The 17,616-nt window shown below is 54.5% G+C and overlaps 1 protein-coding gene across 4 annotated transcripts in view; it reads right to left on the bottom strand.

Moving 5' to 3' along the window:
- Positions 1-17,616, bottom strand: part of SDK1 (sidekick cell adhesion molecule 1) — a 973,914-nt gene that overhangs the window by 113,395 nt on the left and 842,903 nt on the right. For all 4 annotated transcript variants that reach the window (XR_010122494.1, XR_010122492.1, XR_010122493.1 and 1 more), the window contains exons 29-30: positions 4,850-5,044; positions 1,664-1,865 (exon numbers count right to left, since the gene is read on the bottom strand). Coding sequence is in view for 1 of the 4 variants with exons in the window: in XM_063646050.1 (XP_063502120.1) it covers positions 1,664-1,865; positions 4,850-5,044 (397 nt within the window). In the remaining 3 variants the exon portion in view is untranslated. The remainder of the gene's footprint in view (positions 1-1,663; positions 1,866-4,849; positions 5,045-17,616) is intronic.

Genomic DNA, 17,616 nt, shown 5'->3' with positions numbered 1-17,616 from the left:
ACTCTGGTCAGGATTTGCGTTTCACACCCAGCTGTGCCTCCTGGGGACACCATGTGGGAGTGGCAAAGGCGATACTGGCATCCATGGCCATGGTCGTCCAAAGGGCCTTATCATCTCCAAGCCTCGCAACTCAAAGACCAGGGAGCTGGAGATGCCTGAGAACCTGTCACCTGCCTCAGATCACTCAACGGCAAGCGGCAGAAGCCAGGCTGAGCCTGCACAGTTCCAGCTTCACAGCTCTGTACTGAGACGCCCAGTGGGCCACCCATCCCCGGGCAAGTGCTTCACCTCCGTCATGGGCCTGGTCCTCAAGCCAGGGATGGGGGTTTTGAAGGTTTCTCTTCTCTTTGAAACCCCCTGTTGTCACATCTAGGACCAGCGACACCCACACTCCAATCAGCCCTCACTCCAAAGCCTGACCTTTGCCCCCAGGGCAGAGCAGGGCAAGGGTGGTGTTCTGAGGAGCTGCCAGGGGCTTCACCTGGGACCTGCCTCCCTCCCTACATTCAGGTTCAGTCAGGCAGGGCTGAGACGGGCAGCCTCGAAGACGAGGGCGGCTGGGCACCACGGAGGCTAGGCAGGGGATATGAGCAAATGACCGATGTTTCTGGCCTTGGCCTTCCTCTGTAGAGTGGGATCGTGGTCTCCCCTCACTGGGTGACTGTAGGGATGCAGAGCTGACCTATGTGACCATCTGAGAGACAGAGGAAGCTCGGCCAGCCTGGAGATGACCGTCTCGGCCCCTTTAGGCATTGGTGCAGGCTCCAGAGCCCTTGGACACAGAGGGACTCACTCCAAGACCCCCGCTCCACAGCCTGGAGTGTGAGCTCAGTAACAGGTGACCAAACTCTGGGTTGATGAGAAGCACAAGGCTGGTGTCCCGGGTGGCCCTGCCCAGGCAGGGCCTGCAAATCTGACAGGCCCCAGGAGGGCCTGGGCAGGGCACACGGTGAGGGTGTGGACCCCTGGGGTGGCTTCCAAGCCCTGGGATGCCCATCTCTGTGATTGTGGCAGTTTGTCTGTAAAGAGTGGGTGGGTCTGTAACCGCAGTCGTGAGGACCCTGGGGGACCCACAGAACGCCGCTGCTACTGTCAATGCAACCCTCTCCCATGCTGAGCCCAGAGGTCCAGCAAATAACTGAGTGAGTGGACAGATTCTAGTCGTGTCCCAGGCATGCCCTCCCATCTCCCCGTCAGCCATCACTAAGGAAGCGCCGTACTCGTGGTGCCATCCATCTCCCTGCTGCTTTCGAGAACGCAAGGGGATGCAACGTCCCTCCAGCCCTGGACACCCGAGGCCAGCCCAGGCCTCCTCCACATGGTCCCCTCCCCATTGCCAGCCTTGGGAGGGGCTAGGACTCCAGCCCACATGTCCAACCTACCCCCCATCACCCCTGCCTCGCCAATCCCTGGGTCCTGGGGTGTCCCAACCAGCCCTGCACATCTGGAAGAGCAGACTCCGGGAAGGGGCTGGGAATAGGCCCTTGGAAGTGGGTCCAGGACCCAGGGGTTCTGGGATTCCCAGCATGGGGAGTGTCAAAAAGAAAGGGGGCCTGTGCTCTCAGGGGTGCATCTGCACACAGACTCCCCACTGTCTGGACAAGAGCTGGCTGGAGGTGGCCAGGGCCCCGTTCCCGGGGAGGTCCTCCTGCTCTCTTGGTACCTGTCAACGACGCAGGCTGTGGCCTCGTGGCTGATGGATGAGGAGTAGGTCTGCCACTCGCCCCGGGGCAGTTCTCGCACCTGCACGGTGAAGTACCGGATGGGGGAGGCCCCGTCGCTGCCCGGGACCCACTGGAGCCGGAGGCTGCGCGCGGTCACTTCCGCCTGGGGCACCAGGAGCTCTCTGGGGGGCGCTGGCCGCTCTGCAACCAAATGAGGACAGACCAGGGACATGTGAGAGGCTGCCCTTCCCAAGGAGGATCCCCAGGCTATGCGGCTGTACAGAGCTGACTGCCCGCCTGTGACAGCTGCCTGCATGCATCGGACAGTCTGAAGCCGGTCCCTTCCTTGCATCAGGGAGATGAGAGGCTTTTTTTTTTTTTTTTTTGAGACATAGTCTCACTCTGTCACCAGGTTGGAGTGCAGTGGCGTGATCTCAGCTCACTGCAACCTCTGTCTCCCGGGTTCAAGGGATTCTCCTGCCTCAGCTTCCTGAGTAGCTGGGACTACAGGCGTGCACCACCACGCCCAGCTAATTTTTGTATTTTTAGTAGAGACAGGGTTTCACCACGTTGGCCAGGATGATCTTGATCTCTTGACCTCGTGATCTGCCTGCCTCGCCCTCCCATAGTGCTGGGATTACCGGCATGAGCCACCACACCCGGCCGAGCAGCTCTCTTAAGGCTGACTTTGGATACACTACTCGTAGAGACCAACAGACAGGAACAAAGCCACACAGGAGTCCCTGGGCTGCCAGACCACCAGGCACTGTGTCTGTGATGACAGCTGGGGTCGCAAGGTCTTGGGGGCTGCTCCAAGCCCTGTGGTCCCTTTGGTCTTTTTCTGATGTTGTGCTCAGTCCACCTTTAACGCTGAATTTCCTCCTTCTTGCAGTCACCCAGGGCCTAAAGCATCTACCGCGTCTACTCAGTGCTGCTGTAGGTGAGGGCGCCTCTGGGCTGTCACTGCCTCTGGTGTCTGCAGTAGCTTGGATGGGGGACGTGGGGTGCCCGGGGCCAGGCCCGGCCTGGAGTTCCCATCGTCTGCCACCGCTGTGCCTCTGCACCCCATCAATTTCAGCAGAGAAGTTCTGCAGCGGGAGGAATAATTGTTTAATTGTTTATCATGGAGATTATTGATTCTGATTAGAATGCGTGGCGTGTGTAAAGCGGCAATTGATTGTCGGTCCGCAGTGGCGGGTGTGGGAGGAGGACTCCGGTCTCACTTCATCAGCACTTGTCTCCGTAAGCGCACATTCTGGCTGCGTGATTTCACCTGGTCTCCGGAGGGGAGGTAGCCCAGAGTATCCCGTTTCAACGGCTCTCTTGGACTTAGTGGTAGCTAGCAAGTCTCTTGGATTCCCTCTCCCTGGGCCACGAGGACGGAGGATGGGGGTCCCAGTGGAAAATCTCTGAAATCTCTGGGCCCGATAATCAGGTGGCATAGTGTGGGGTGGGACTGTGGGGGGGGACTGTGGGGCAGGACATGAGAAATAAGAGGACCTGCTGTGACACTGTGTCTGTGATGCACCTGCACATGTGCCTGGCTCGTGAGAGGGGCACAGTCAATGCTTAAGATAAATGAACCATAAAACCACAGGAATACATTCGAGAATGAAGTCAAAATGTTAGCTGGAGAGCCATTACCATCTTCCTGAGAAGCCAACAGCCCTGAGTGCTGATACCCAGGGTGGCAGCGGAGGGATGGGGCATCCCTTTCACAGGGCATCTCTTCTATGTGCTTTAATTGCAGAAGCACCTCCAGTGTCTGTGGTGACTGAGGGCTTCCGTCCCTCCAGCTAATAACATTAATAATAATAATAATGATAGTGGTAATGGTCATGGAGGGGATGTGCTTTCATTGAATGCTATGGGAGGACCAAAGGCAGGGGCTCACACCTGCAATCCCAGAGCTTTGGGAGGCTGAGGCGGGAGGATCGCTTGAGCCCAGGAGCTGGAGACCAGCCTGGGCAACGTAGTAAGACACCCGTCTCTACAAAAATTAAAATAATTAGCTGGGTACGGTGGCTCATGCCTGTAACCCCAGCACTTTGGGCAGCCAAGATGGGTATCATAGCAAGACTCTGTCTCTTCAGAACATAATTAGCTGGGTGGTGTGTGCCTATAGTCCCAGCTACTGGGGAGGCTGAGGTGGGAGCATTGCTTGAGCCCAGGCATTCCAGGCTGCGGTGACCTATGATCACATCACTGCACTCCAGCCTGGGCGACAGAGCAAGACTTGTTTCAAAAATAAAAAAAAAAAAAAAAAAATAGGAGTGTGGCCAGAGCCGTGTGCTCCAAGTATCCCTGCAGCAGTGCCTGCAAGCTCCCTCCTGTCCTCATTCCCACAGGGTCCCTGGGTCTGGCCGTGACGTCAGGACCTGGAGTGGGAGCTGGGGCTGCTGAGGTGAGGGTCCTGTGGCACCAACCCTGGGCACTGCAAGGCCCAATGACGTGCATGGAGCCCAATGGGAAGGGTACCCACTATAGACTTTCATGGGAAGAGTTGGCCTCGTGGTGTCAGAGGGGGGTCCAAATCTCAGCTCTGCAGTTGCGTGTCTGGGCAAATTAATAAAACTCTCCGTTCCCTCTGTCTCATCTTTGGTAAAAATCGGAGCTACTGCCATGCTGCTCCGTGGGCTGCAGGGAGGATAGGCCAAGCACAGTGCACGGAGCACCTGCCCCTATGCATGGAGCAAAGCCCTGCCCGCCTGGCAGTTCTCATTGGGAAGGCAGTTATTTGGAAAACTTACTTACTGAGCACCTGCTCCACGGAGGACATGGGTTTAACATCGGAGACTGGGGGCTGCTTTCGGGGAGCTCACCCTCAAACGTGGTGACTCTGCAGCCTTGCCCCAGGTACTCGGCCTCTGTGAGCAATGTTGCTCTCCTTAAACCTGAGACCATCTCACGTGTCTGAGAGAGCAGGTGTGAGGCTGAAGGTGTGAACGCAATGCTCACATGTCTGAGAGAGCAGGTGTGAAGCCGAAGGTGTGAACGCAATGCTGTTTGATAGTGTGCCCAGCTCCGTGTCGGGCTCAGTGGGTGCTTCGTAAATGCTCACATCCCTTCTCTTTCTCCAAAGGGAAGGCCGCAGCCTCCCAGGTACCCCGCAGACCCCAGAGGGCCTGATTGAGGAAGTGGCACCCGCCACGTCCGCAGTACCCCCAGGTCCCCCAAGGTCTTACCTCTCTTCTCAGTGGTGATGACGGTGGCCTCCAGTGGCTCCCCCCAGCCCTGCCTCGTCTTGGCGGACAGCCTGAAGATGTATGCAGACTCCGGGGCCAGGTCGGTGGCTGTGAACTGCCTCACCGTTGCACCGACCTCCACGGTGGTGAAGGTGTGGGGGCTGCTGCTGGCCAGGCGGTAGGCAATCTGGTACCCTGCGGGCAGATGACATGGGAGACAGCTGCTGAGCCAGCCACCCACGGCACAGGGAAGCCCTGTGCCCACACCCTGTGTTGACCCCTGGAACAGAAACCCCGGGACGGCCATCTGTCTCTTCCCCGTCCCTGGAGGTCACTGCCTGCGCACTGAAAGGGTGGTCTCATGGCTATGAATGGTGGGGCCCCATGTGGATTTCCCTGTGAAGCTTGTTTCCTGCTCCATCCTTCACAGGAACAAGGTGTGAACACGGGTTCATCTTTCCTTAGGATGCTGGCACACGGCGAGCATGCCACAGGGACCCAGTCCCACCCTGCTCCCCAGAGGGCTGTGACTTCTCAGTCTCTGCCTCTCCCTCCCTCCTGCCGTCTGGCCCTCCTCCTCGCTCCCTTAGGAAGTCCTTTAATTCTTGCCAATGACAGCATGGCCTGCCCAGGCAGGACAGCAGCTCCACAGCTGCCACTCCTCCTTCCCTCCTTTGTCTTCCCTGTCTGCCTGCATCTCTGACCCCCAGCTCCCTCCAGGGATCCCAGCAATGTCCATCCAGCCCCTTCTGTGGCCCCATCCCTCCCCAGCAGCTCCGCCAGGGCAGCTCTGCTTACAGAATCCCCCTGTGCTTCCTAGCTGAGGGAGGGCTCCTGGCTTGCCGAGTTGCTCAATTGGGAGGGGCTGGGGGTTGACCAGACGTTCCTTATTAGCGATGACCCCTCTCCACTGGCCGCCCCAGGCCTCCCCGGCTGGCATCTGGAGGAGCCTTGTTAACTCTGCAGCTCCAGTCCGCACCCTGCCTGGCTCACAGACAACGTGTGGTCCAGCGGCTGAGCTCCTGCGCTGATTAAAACCAGAAATGATGGGGCACTGTGGCTTCCAAAAATATTAATAACTGTTGGAGTTAAACAAGGGAGGACACATAGGGGGAAGAGAGTCACGCTCTGGCCTCACCAGTGCTGCCTCTTCGTGGAGTGGCCTCTGCATTGGGGGCTCACCCTCTGTGGGGAGGAGCTGCCGGGTGACCCCACGCTGCCTGCCCCTGCCCTCAGCCTCTGCTCCGGGTGAACCCCTCCCTCTCTCAGCTCTTCCTGCTCTCGGGTCTCTGGCTCATGGACGACCGAGCTTACAGGCAACCTCCCAGCTCTTGTGCCTTGTCACTCATCCAAGGGTTTAACAAGCCCCTCCCCAGCCCGCCATCTGGGAGGTGGGAGGACAATTACACAGAGGTCAGGCTTCAAGTGCATCCTCACATCAGGCCCCAGGCATCACCGCTCACCATCAGCATCGTCATCACCACCACATAGACAGGGACACACGCCCTGCCCTGTCCATGACGCCGCCACCTCCGTGAGCCCCCAGGTGTCTGCAGGATCCTGAACTTAGGCCCCCAGAGTGGCTGTTGCAGCCGCTGCCCCACCTCCAATGGACAGGCTGTCCTCCCCACAATGGGGACCGGGAGTCCTGAGACTTTCTGGATGTGGCCCTGCTGGTGTCAGGCCTCTGGCAAGGGTGTCCCTGCTAGAATCCTGTTCCTTCCCAGTCACTGACCGACCAAGGGTAGCCCAGAGACGGCAGCCAGCTCTTCCCCCTGGCTTCCCCTTCCCCCACACCACTGTGTAGTGAGAGTAGGGAGAGGGCCAGCTCTTCCCCCGGCCTCCTGTTTCCCCCAACCCTGCATAGTGAGAGTAGGGAGTCGGCTGTGCACACACAATGGAAGCTCATTCTGAGGCTTCGGGGCTCCTGGCCGCCCCGCACCCTGATGGCAAGGAGAGCATGACCACAGCGGCTACACTGCTGGGCACATCCAGGGACCCTGCTGTATCCCTGCAACGCTTCCCATGCCAGACCCTCGCCACAGCCCTGCCAGGAAGCATACGAGATGAGGACGAGGACGAGGCCATGAAGCTCCAAGAGGGGTCCCCAGCAAGAAAGTGACAAGGGAGTCGGGCTGGAGCCCCACGGGTGCCTACTCTTCCTGGGAGAAGTAAACACCCACACCGATCTGTGAGCAAAGGGAGGGCATCCCCTCACCAGGTTCCTTGGGACCACGGACCCCAGGGCCCATCACACAGAAGCGTCCTCTCCAATAGAAGCCAGCGGGACCCTCGAAGGAAGGACATGCCTTTGGGGGTGCACCTCTGGGCTGGAATCCCGCTCTGCCAATCATTCACTGTGTGACCGTGGATGAGCCATGCAGCCTCTCCGAGCTTGTTTGCTGGACTACATGGTGCAAGGAGATGACAGGACACCTCATGGGGTGCCAGGAGGGCTCTGGGGACTCGCGGTGGTAATGACCTGGCTGGCACAGCCATGCCTGGTTGCTCCTGGCTTTAATATCGTTATAAAACAATCGCAGTCACGACTTCTCCTCCCTCCTCCAGCTGGCAGGACACCTTCCCTAGCAGTCCCTCACCCTGTGGTGGCTGGTATGACCACAGAGTTATCACTCCTCACACAGCCTCCATGGAACCTTATTCCCAGGACCTGTCCATAGGCACTGATGCGGGCGTGGCGCCTTAGGCCTCTGCAGCTTCAGGACGGGGTGGTGAGTGCCCACTGGAGGCAGCACAGGGGCCCAGAACAGACATGGCCAAGCCCCCAGCCAGGCCCTGAGGAGTGACACCCCCAACTCTGCAATGCCTGATGGGATTAACTACCTACAGTGTGTGCTCAGCATTGAGCGGCCTCAGAGCAGGACTCCCTGGGCCGGAGTTCCCCCTTAAAATGTAAATTCCCCAACAATGTCCTGCTTCCTTGGGGCCAGGAGAATAACCTTAATTCTAAGGTCTCTGGGCGGCTGCGTTCTGGCCACAGCATCTCTGGCCACAGAATCGATGTTCATCTTGGAGACCTTCTAGGCTTAAGCTGCCTTTTGTCTAAAGACATTCAATATTGTTATGATTTCTTGAGATGTATAATATTCACATGGCTCAAAAATCATGTAAATGTGCCAGGTAAAGAGTGCAAAGCAGCTGGGTACAGTGGCTCACGCCTGTAATCCCAGCATTTTGGGAGGCCAGGGAGGGTGGATCACTTGAGGTCAAGACTTTGAGACCAGCCTGGCCAACATGTGAAACCTGTCTCTACTAAAAATACAAAACTTTAGCAGGGCATGGTGGCTCATGCCTGTAATCTCAGCACTTTGGGAGGCCGAGGTGGGTGGATCACAAGGTCAGGAGTTCGAGGCCAGCCTGACCAAAATGGCGAAACCCTGTCTCTACTAAAAATACAAAAATTAGCCAGGCGTGGTGGCGGGCACTTGCAATCCCAGCTACTCTGGAGGCTGAGGCAGGAAAATCGCTTGAACCCGGGAGGTGGAGGTTGCAGTGAGCTGAGATCGCGTCACTGCACTCCAGCCTGGGTGACAGAGCAAGACTCTGTCTCCAGCAAAAACAGAAAACAAAACAAAAAAAACCACAAACACACACAAAACCAAAACCATCAAGAATGATGTGCAGCCGGGTGTAAGTTCAGGCATTTGAATATCATTCCTAGAGGTGAAGAGATACGAATCTTTCCCTAAAGCAGCAAAAATCAAGTATGCATTAAAAACAGACTCATGTATGTATGCGTAGGGTTCAGCCTGCTCCCTCCACACTGTTGAGGTGGGATCACCTCACTGATTTTGCACAGTGGCTCAAAATATTTCTTCTTCACCATGTGAAAAAACATGCCTATCCTGGCCGGGCGCAGTGACTCACACCTATGATCCCGGCACTTTAGGAGGCTGAGGCAGGTGGATCAAAAGGTCAGGAGTTCAAGACCACCCTGGCCAAGATGGTGAAACCCCGCCTCTACTAAAAATACAAAAATTAGCCAGGCGTGGTGGCAGGTGCCTGTAATACCAACTGCTCGGGAGGCTGAGGCAGGAGAATCACTTGAACCCGGGAGCCGGAGGTTGCAGTGAGCCAAGATCACGCTACTGCACTCTAGCCCGGGAGACAGAGCAAGACTCCATCTCAAAAACAAGAACAAAACCATGCCTATCCCTAAAAGAGAAAGAGAAAGCCCTGCGTGGAAGATGCTCGGAGGCCTGGCCCCGACAGGCGACTAACGAGGGCCTTACCCAGCATCCCCGATGGCCCGGAACGTGCCTTTCCTACAGATCCCACCAGCCTACCTGAGTTCCCTTGATTTGTTACTTAATATGTTGGAGAGTTGTGTGTGATTAAGACTTCTCGCTCAAATTCCAAATTGCCTTTCAGTGACTATGTCTGAATTAATGAGGTAGTATTTACTTTCAGGAGCAGGGCATGGTTACAGATGTGTTTTCATTATTGTTTAATCTTTACTGTTTCACCATGTTTTATCTCTGCCCAGATTATTCCATTGCTAGAGGTAATAATCCTGAGATGAAATGAAGATGTTCAAAGGCAAGTCTTGTGGATCACAGGATTTGGGGATTATGTGGGAACCGGTTTCTTCTTGCCAAGCCGTCCGAGGTTTGCTTACAGACTCTCCTTTCTATCAATGGCCCCGCCTGACTCTTCTGTCCTCCAAGGTGAGCCCTGCCTTTGGCCATGCTGCAGACTACACAGGCTTCCACTACATGGTTATGCACTTGCCCCTTCACCGCCCTGCGTGGGCCTCACCTCATCTGCCTTGGAGGATACACTGCCTCGGATTTGTGGATTGTTTCTCATGTGTGGTCCCTGACTCTGGTCCCTGCCTCTCTCTCAGAAGCTCCTGACTGGACAGCAGGGAGCCAGGGGACCTGGGTCCTGACCCAGCCCTCAGGCAAGTTCTAACCTTTGCCTGACTCTCAGTTCTCATCTCTTGCTATTAATCATTTTTTAAAATTTAAAATAGAGATGGGGTCTCGCTATGTTGCCCAGGCTGGACTTGAACTCCTGGGCTCAAGCGATCCTGCCTTAGCCTCCCAAAGTGCTGGGATTGCAGGTGTGAGCCACTGTGTCCGGCCTCTATTAATTATTTTTTTTGAGATGTTATTTTGCTCTTGTTGCCCAGGCTGGAGTACAACGGAGTGTTCTCAGCTCACTGCAACCTCTGCCTCCCAGATTCAAGCGATTCTCCTGCCTCAGCCTCCTGAGTAGCTGGGATTACAGGCACCCACCACCACGCCCAGCTAATTTTGTATTTTTAGTAGAGACAGGGTTTCTCCATGTTGGTCAGGGTGGTCTTGAACTCCTGACCTCAGGTGATCCACCTGCCTCAGCCTCCCAAAGTGCTGGGATTACAGGCGTGAGCCACTGTGTCCAGCCTCTATTAATCATTTTTTAAAATGGAGCCACAGTTTATTAGGGGCCTCTATATTCCAGGCACTTCATAGCTACCACTTAAGACTTCATGACATTCCCCAGGTGGATATTCCTGTTTCCATTTCACATTTGCAGGCAAGGAGGCGCTGGGTGCCCATGAACACACAGTACACAGGGCAGGGCGGGGGTCCTTCGGCATCGAGCCCCAGCTCTTCCCAGAATACCCTGCTGTTGGCCTCAGCTCTCTCCTGCTGCAGTATCATGGGATTCTGATGATTAAGGAAAAGGGAGAAAAAAACAGAAAACAATTCAGAGAAAGTCACTCAGCAGGATACTCGGAAGGTGACTGTCACAGAGTGGGGGAAACTGCAAAACATCTAGAAACAGCCCCTCATCGTGGGGCCGGGGGTCCCACTCGGGCCCATCTCCAGAGCCGTGCCTCCAGCATGGGAGGGCTCCTGTCTGGGGAGGCTGAATTGTTCCAGACAGTGCCAAAGAGACAGAGTCCTCGGGAAGAGCCTTGGGGAGTAGCATCAGGAAAGAGGTCAGCTGAGGTGGGCCCAGGGAGAGCACTATGCAGTGGGGGCTGGAGGCAAAGCCACCAGATCTGAGAGGGAGACGAACAACCTGTAAGGTGCAGGCTGGGGTGGAGTGGGGCGGCAGAGAAGGCACGCAGGAGCAGTGCCGCTGTCTGCAGCAGCCAGAGCACGGAAAAGGGAACCTGTGTGCTCCCGGGGAAGTGGTGATAGGCGGACAAGGCACTCTGGAGGTCACGCTTCCGTGGGTCTGGCAGGAGTCACCGTTTGCAGAACTGGCCCAGAGGTGCACAATGAATAGGCTCATGGCAGGACAGCAGAGTCTTATTTTTCAGAGAGGCCTGAGGCCCTGCCCCATTACGAGATCCTTCCCATCGATGGACTCTCCCTGCCTGAGTCCCCAGGGCTCCACCCAGCTCCAAGACAGCCCAGACAGCGCAGGGTGAGGCCCTCTGATACGGTGCTAAAGCTCTCAGCCCCTCGGTCCCATAGCACTCCTGGGGCTTCAGCTTTTCAAGATTTTATACACACACACACACACACACACACATACACACAGACGTACATATATACACACATATATATACATACAGTTGTTTATACATATAGATAGATAGATGCTTCTTTCGTACAAAAGGCATCCAAAAAAAGCAGGAAAAAAAAAACAAACCCATGAAATCACCTTTGGCCCTAGGGTGGGTGCCCCAGGAGCAGACTCTGCGGCCAAGACTGGAGTGCAAGTGGCCATTTGGGAGGTCACCCCAGGAAAGAGGGAGTGGGTAGAGAAATGAGATGGAGAAGAAGCTGATGAATGTGTGTGCATCAGGGCAGGGGCTGTGGGCTGGGCTCCGCCCCCCGGGGGGGCCAGTGGAGAACCTGTTAGCCTCATGCCCCATGCACGACACAAGGGAGAGCTGCAGTGTGCACCCACTGCTTCTCGGCAGTTGGTTGAGGGCTGTTGGGGGCACCCCTTGAATGTACGGCCCAGTCCTCAAAACCTAGCAGGCTCCAGCAGCCACAGAAAGCCCTTGGGCAGAGTCCCAGGTGATGGCCTGGAAGCTGGGGTGATGGCATGCTGGTCTACAGCAGGGCCATGCTGCCACTCAGGGATAACTGTAGCTGTCTTGGGGCTTTTTTTAGTAATCAATTTTCTTTTCTTTGCCTTCCCTCCTTCCTTCCTCTCTCTCTCTCTCTCTTTTTTTTTGAGACAGAGTTTTGCTATTGTTGCCCAGGCTGGAGTGTAATGGTGTGATCTCGGCTATACTGCAACCTCTGCCTCCCGGGTTCAAATGTTTCTCCTGCCTCAGCCTCCCAAGTAGGTGGGATTACAGGTGTGCACCACCATGCCCAGCTAATTTTTGTATTTTTAGTAGAAACGGGGTTTCGCCATGTTGGCCAGGCTGGTCTCGAACTCCTGACCTCAGGTGATCCGCCCGCCTCGGCCTCCCAAAGTGCTGGGATTCCAGGCGTGAGCCAGCGCCCGGCCTTTGGTAATCATTTTTCTGTGCATATGAGGACTCAACAAAGCTGGATTTCCACACTCAATACGAGTTTTCATTCTGCGATTTCTGCACAACATAGCAAAAGGATGTTTTCCCTTTAGAAGCATGAATTTTAATGACTGCTTAATACTGCGCTGTGTGGCAGTGCTGCTGGGCCGAAGTAGGAAGGGGGGAGTTTGCAGTGGGGTCGCCCTCCCCTCCCCTGACCTTTAGGATGCAGGCCTGGCAAAGCCCCAGTGAGATAATGTACGCAGATTGCAAAGCACGACGCCATCCCTGCTAATTGCAGAAATCTGGGTTCTTCTTCTCTCTCTGATCTGGTTCCCTAGGCACTGGAAGAAAATTCCTTGGCCTGTGGGTTCTATTTGTGCCTTCCTATTATTTGCCTTAAAATAAAGATAATATCAGCTGATCGCCACACCACGGTCTGCTGAACATAAAGATGAATGCCTATAGCTCACCTTGACACGTTTAAGAAGTCCTAGACTTGATGGACAATAGAAGACAGCTTTTTTTTCTGTACATAAATGGCACAAAGGAGCAGCTGAGTAATAGTCCTTGCATTTTTAGAGAATAATGATAGATGGTGTTCAGTGATAAGAGCGTTTCTGTGGAAAAGGCTTGTTATGTAATTACGGTTACAGCAAGATCAGAAACACCCGCGTGCTGAACTTCAGCAACGCAAGGCCAGAAGACGGCAGCGTGTGCGAGGGAGGAATGAACAGGCTGAATCAATAGCAGCAGTAAAATGCGGTTTACGAGGAGCCCAATTTTTAAGGGTATGGGTGAATTATGATAATACAGGCATTAAAAGGAGCAAGGCCAAGTACGAGACACATTGATCCAAATGGAAGATTAAAAACATCAAGTGAGAGGCCGGAGTGGGTTTCTGAATACACCTGGAAGACGGAGGCGGCACCGCGCATTTAGACAATCAGAATCCAGAAAGGGACTGCGCCACGGGCCTGAGACAAGTTCCAGAACCGTCCACTGCTTGAGACACAAGAAGGTGGCACTAAGGAGCTGAGGCTGGATACTGGAAGCCTTATAGGCATCTCAGCTCCGGTTCAGCCTGAAGACTGACACCGCAGAGCAATTTGGAGACTTCTATCTGGACTAAATTTAGGTGGCTGCAAAGCCTTTGAGATAGGGTCTCGCTCTGTCACCCAGGCTGGAGTGCAGTGGCGCGATCTTGGCTCACTGCAACCTCCACCTCCCGGGTTCAAGCCATTCTCATGCCTCGGCCTCCTGAGTAGCTGGGATTACAGGTGTGTGCCACTGTGCCCAGCTGGTTGCAAACCTTTAATGAATTGTGCACTTCCCTGGGAAACAAAAGGCATTGTCTGAGAGTTGCTGTTGAGTGAGCATCACTGGGGCCCCAGTGCTCAGGACCCCAAAGCACGACCATCAGGGGCATGTGCTGCTGATCTCTTTGCAGCTGCTGTTGGTGGGCGAGTGGGTCAGAGAACCCACAAGCCACTGAATCACCCCAGGAGGCCCACGCTGGCCGAGCCTAGATGCCGTGGCCTGTGGGTTTTGCAGCTTATCCATCCAAGGGCTGGGCATCAAAACGCTGAATCTGCAAACAGGGATCATATTTGCTGGAGCTCCTGATTCTCAGCAGAGTTCCCGCACGCCCTTCGTAATAAGCTTAAAGGTAAACGTTAGGCCCTCCTGCTGGCAGGGTGGGATCCCGCGTGTCTGCCCAGGGCAGGCCCACATGGGTCTGAAGAGCTCACACATCATCATGTTAGCGTAATAGCAGTCAAGGCCATGTGGTGTCAGCTGGTGGGTGAGGGAGGGACATCTCACCCCATCAGGGGGTTCCAACCCCATCCACCCAAAGAAAAGTTCTAAATGCTAAAAGCGCTCCACAGTAAAATATTTACGCAAATAAGCAAGTGTTTTCTCCTCTAGGCGCCTGCCGTGGTTCATGCTGTTAATCTGTTTTGGAAATGCAAGAACATGTTTTGATATAGATTACAAAAGCTTGGGCGGCAGAGGTGTTTATGTACTCAGAAGGCCACCTGCCAGAGTGGGAACATTGATTCAAGGTCTCTGGATGTAAAGTGAGTCAGGTGAAAAGATGTTTTGCTTTCTCCCCTGTGAACACCCATCTGAATTTGCAGGAAGTGTCTTCCCGTCTTCCTGCAGCCTCCACCGTGTGGTGCGCCGGCTGTGATGACACAGTCACAGGTTACCCGGACAACATGCATTACAATTACAACCCAATGCTGCATGACAGAGGAGGCTTGGCAGTGAGCTTGTCTGCTTCGCAGGTAGACACGGTGCTGTGTGATTCAGCAGTGTTTGGCATGGCTGGAGTGCTCAAAGTATTTAAATGATTATCCTTCTCCTTACCTGGGCTTCAGTGGCTTTCAGTGACCACAAATCAAGATCCATACCTCTCGATGCACATTAGGAACTCTCTGTAACCCAAGCAGCCTTCTAAGTTTTCTTTCTCTTGTCGGCAAGAACCCTCTGCTTCAGCAACCAGAGTCATGGAGGACAAATCAAGGCAGCACACCACTGGTGCATGCAATGGGAATACTAGGACCAGGCTGAGCCCCCAGTGATCCAGGAGGAGCTCCCAAGTCCAGAGAGCCTCCAGCCTCCTCTGGTGCCAGGGAAACGATGAAATATTCCATGTGATACGGAAGCTAATGTTTACTCAGCACTCACTATGTGGCAGGCACTGTTCTAAGTGCAACTCATTTAACCAGTGAGGGAGGCACAAATGTGCTTCCCCTTTGACAGATGGGGAAACTGAGGCATAGGAATGCTAAGAAACATGCATAAATTCACCCAGCTAATAAGCATAGGCTGAGATCTGAGTCCAAAACGTTACCCACGCTGCCGGCCTACTTGTCAGTGATGCAGTGTTGAAAACACAGGGGGAAGGAAAAGCAGGCAGCCCCAAGGTTTGTGCCATCTGACTTGTGCAGATGAGAGCTGTTTTCTTTCTTGCTATTTCAGTGAATCTGTAATGAACATCCTTGGACGTTTCTCCTTGTGCACATAGGCAATAATTTCTCTAGGGCGAAGGCCTGGAAGTGCAGAGCGTCTGGGGTGCGGTGTGAACGTGCTCACCTTTCCTGGGTATTGCCAGGGCACTCCCCAAAGTGGACGCACCAACTCCCGCTCCTGGCAAGGGTGTAGGGGTCTTGTTTCTCCATATCCTCATGTAAACTCGGCATTATCACCGCTTCTTATGGTGCCAAATCTGGTGAATGTGAAATGGGATTTCATTGCGGCCTCAATTATCATTCTATAGTGCTCTTGTCATCGGAAAAAGAAAATGTCAGAGACACTCTGGAAAGTAAACGACAGATGATAAAACCAGCTGATGGGCTCACTGGACAGCGGGCCTCACGCCGTGCCAGCGGGCGTGCTGAGGAGAAGCCTGACCAGGTGGACACATGCAGGCAGCGGGGCAGTGAGGACCCGGGGCTACAGAGGACATCGGCGTGAGTCCTCAGGAGGGGCAGAGGCCCCGGAGAAGCGGGTGTGTCAGGCAGAGGGCGGGGCCTAGAGCCGGCTGAGGCCAGAGCCTCCCCACGTGTGCAAGGAAGCCCTGAGTCAAAGTCACAGCACTGGAATCTGAGCACAGGTCCGTTTGTGGCAAGAGAGAAGCACAGATGAAGAGAGGAGCATGCTTTGCTCCTGCACTGCTCCCACACCTTCGCACTCCAGAACTGATTCTTGGCAGCCCGGTAAGCTGACAGTGAGTGGACGGAGGTGACCACAGAGTGAGGACTTGCTGGGAGGGTCTACCGAGGCCAGCAGTGGGAGCCAGGGGCCCTGCCAGGGTGGAGGTGGGGCTGGGGTGACCCTGCTTCTTCACGGGGAACACCGTTCTTGTGGACTCCTGTGCCTCTGTCAATGTTTCTTGTTTCACAGCATGCTGGGGACAGCTCCTGGGTAATCAGATATTAGTCCTGCTTGTTCCAGAAAAGGCGGATGCCTGGGTGCTGTGCTGAGGTTCAGGCCTGCCTAGGTGGGGATCCTGCAAATCTCTTCGCCACAGCTGTCTGCTGGGCAGACCATTTCCTACCCCAAGACTGGGCTCACTGCACAGGCACCAGATGTGGCTCCTAGCTCCCTCTCTGCCGGGCCAGGCCCTGAAATGCTCACCTCCACGGTGGCTGCTCATCTGAGATTTTAGTAGCAGGAACCCGCAGTTCCAAAGGTCGCCTGATTGAGAAATGCCGTACTCAAAGCCAAACACTTCTATCTAGCAACTCCAGAAATCATGTAAAGAAAGAGGCAAAGCGAAAATAGGCCACAGCCTCCTTGTGCAGAAGACTTAGGAAGCTCCAGGCCCCCTCTCAGGGAAGCAAGGGCTCAATAAATATCTGACTTTCCATCCACCCTTCTCAGGCTGCCAGAGTGATTACCTAAAAGGTAAATCTGATCACGCAGCTTTCCCACTCAAAGACCTTGGATGAGCTCCTGCTGCCGTTCAACACAGGCCTCCAAACTTTTTTTTAGTGATGTGAAACTTTCTTCAAACCAAGTCTTAGAATCCTAAGATCAAATGCAGGCAAAAGTGGTGAATTTTACCACCTGTTTGTAAGTCTGGGTTTGTAACTACCGTTAATCACCTAGAACACAGGCTAGCTGAATCAGGGGTGTCTGGTATGGCAATATCTCGAGAGCTAACCTGGGGCTGGGGCAATATTCTGTGGCTGCTGCGCTTGCCTCTAACAGCCCAGTTTAAAATGTCCAGGTCTCAGCGCCACATTCTCCAGGAAACAGCAGGGAGCTCACAGTAGCTCAAGACCTGGCCCAGCCTCCATCCCCAGCCTTGGAGCTGTCAGTGCTCCCACAGGCTGAAAGCATTCGGTCTTGGCTGAGTGGACAGCCCTCTTCCCTTCTTACGAGGCTTTAGAAGCCACCTATCTCCAGATCCCTCTTAAAAGGAGCTTTCTACCCACAGAGACCCTACCCAGAAGGAGCAGTGTGTGAGGCACTGAATGAAACCTCTTTCAGATGGCTTATCTCACTGTACTCTCAACGTGTGTCTCCCTTACGGGACTGTGGGCAACTTGAGGACGGGTGTGCCTCATTCATTCCTCACCCCCCACTGTGCGTACGACACCTGCACAGGGAAAGTCCTTACTTTGTCTCTGTGAAAGGGTGAATGAGTCAAGGAACTGGGGATGTTTTAAAATAGAATTTGCTGCTTTAGAGAACTGGGAAAAATTCAGGCTTTTCATCAGTGTTACCAGAGTTGGTATGCCGGCTGTAATGCTGAAAAGTCAGAAGTAAACACATTCCCTGGGACCCAAGGCATGTGCTTCATCTCAGTGGCTTTTTACAA

Source organism: Symphalangus syndactylus, chromosome 9 (assembly GCF_028878055.3).
Source record: "Symphalangus syndactylus isolate Jambi chromosome 9, NHGRI_mSymSyn1-v2.1_pri, whole genome shotgun sequence".
In the NCBI taxonomy this organism is placed as follows: domain Eukaryota; kingdom Metazoa; phylum Chordata; class Mammalia; order Primates; family Hylobatidae; genus Symphalangus; species Symphalangus syndactylus.
This window is presented reverse-complemented; position numbering and strand designations above follow the sequence as displayed.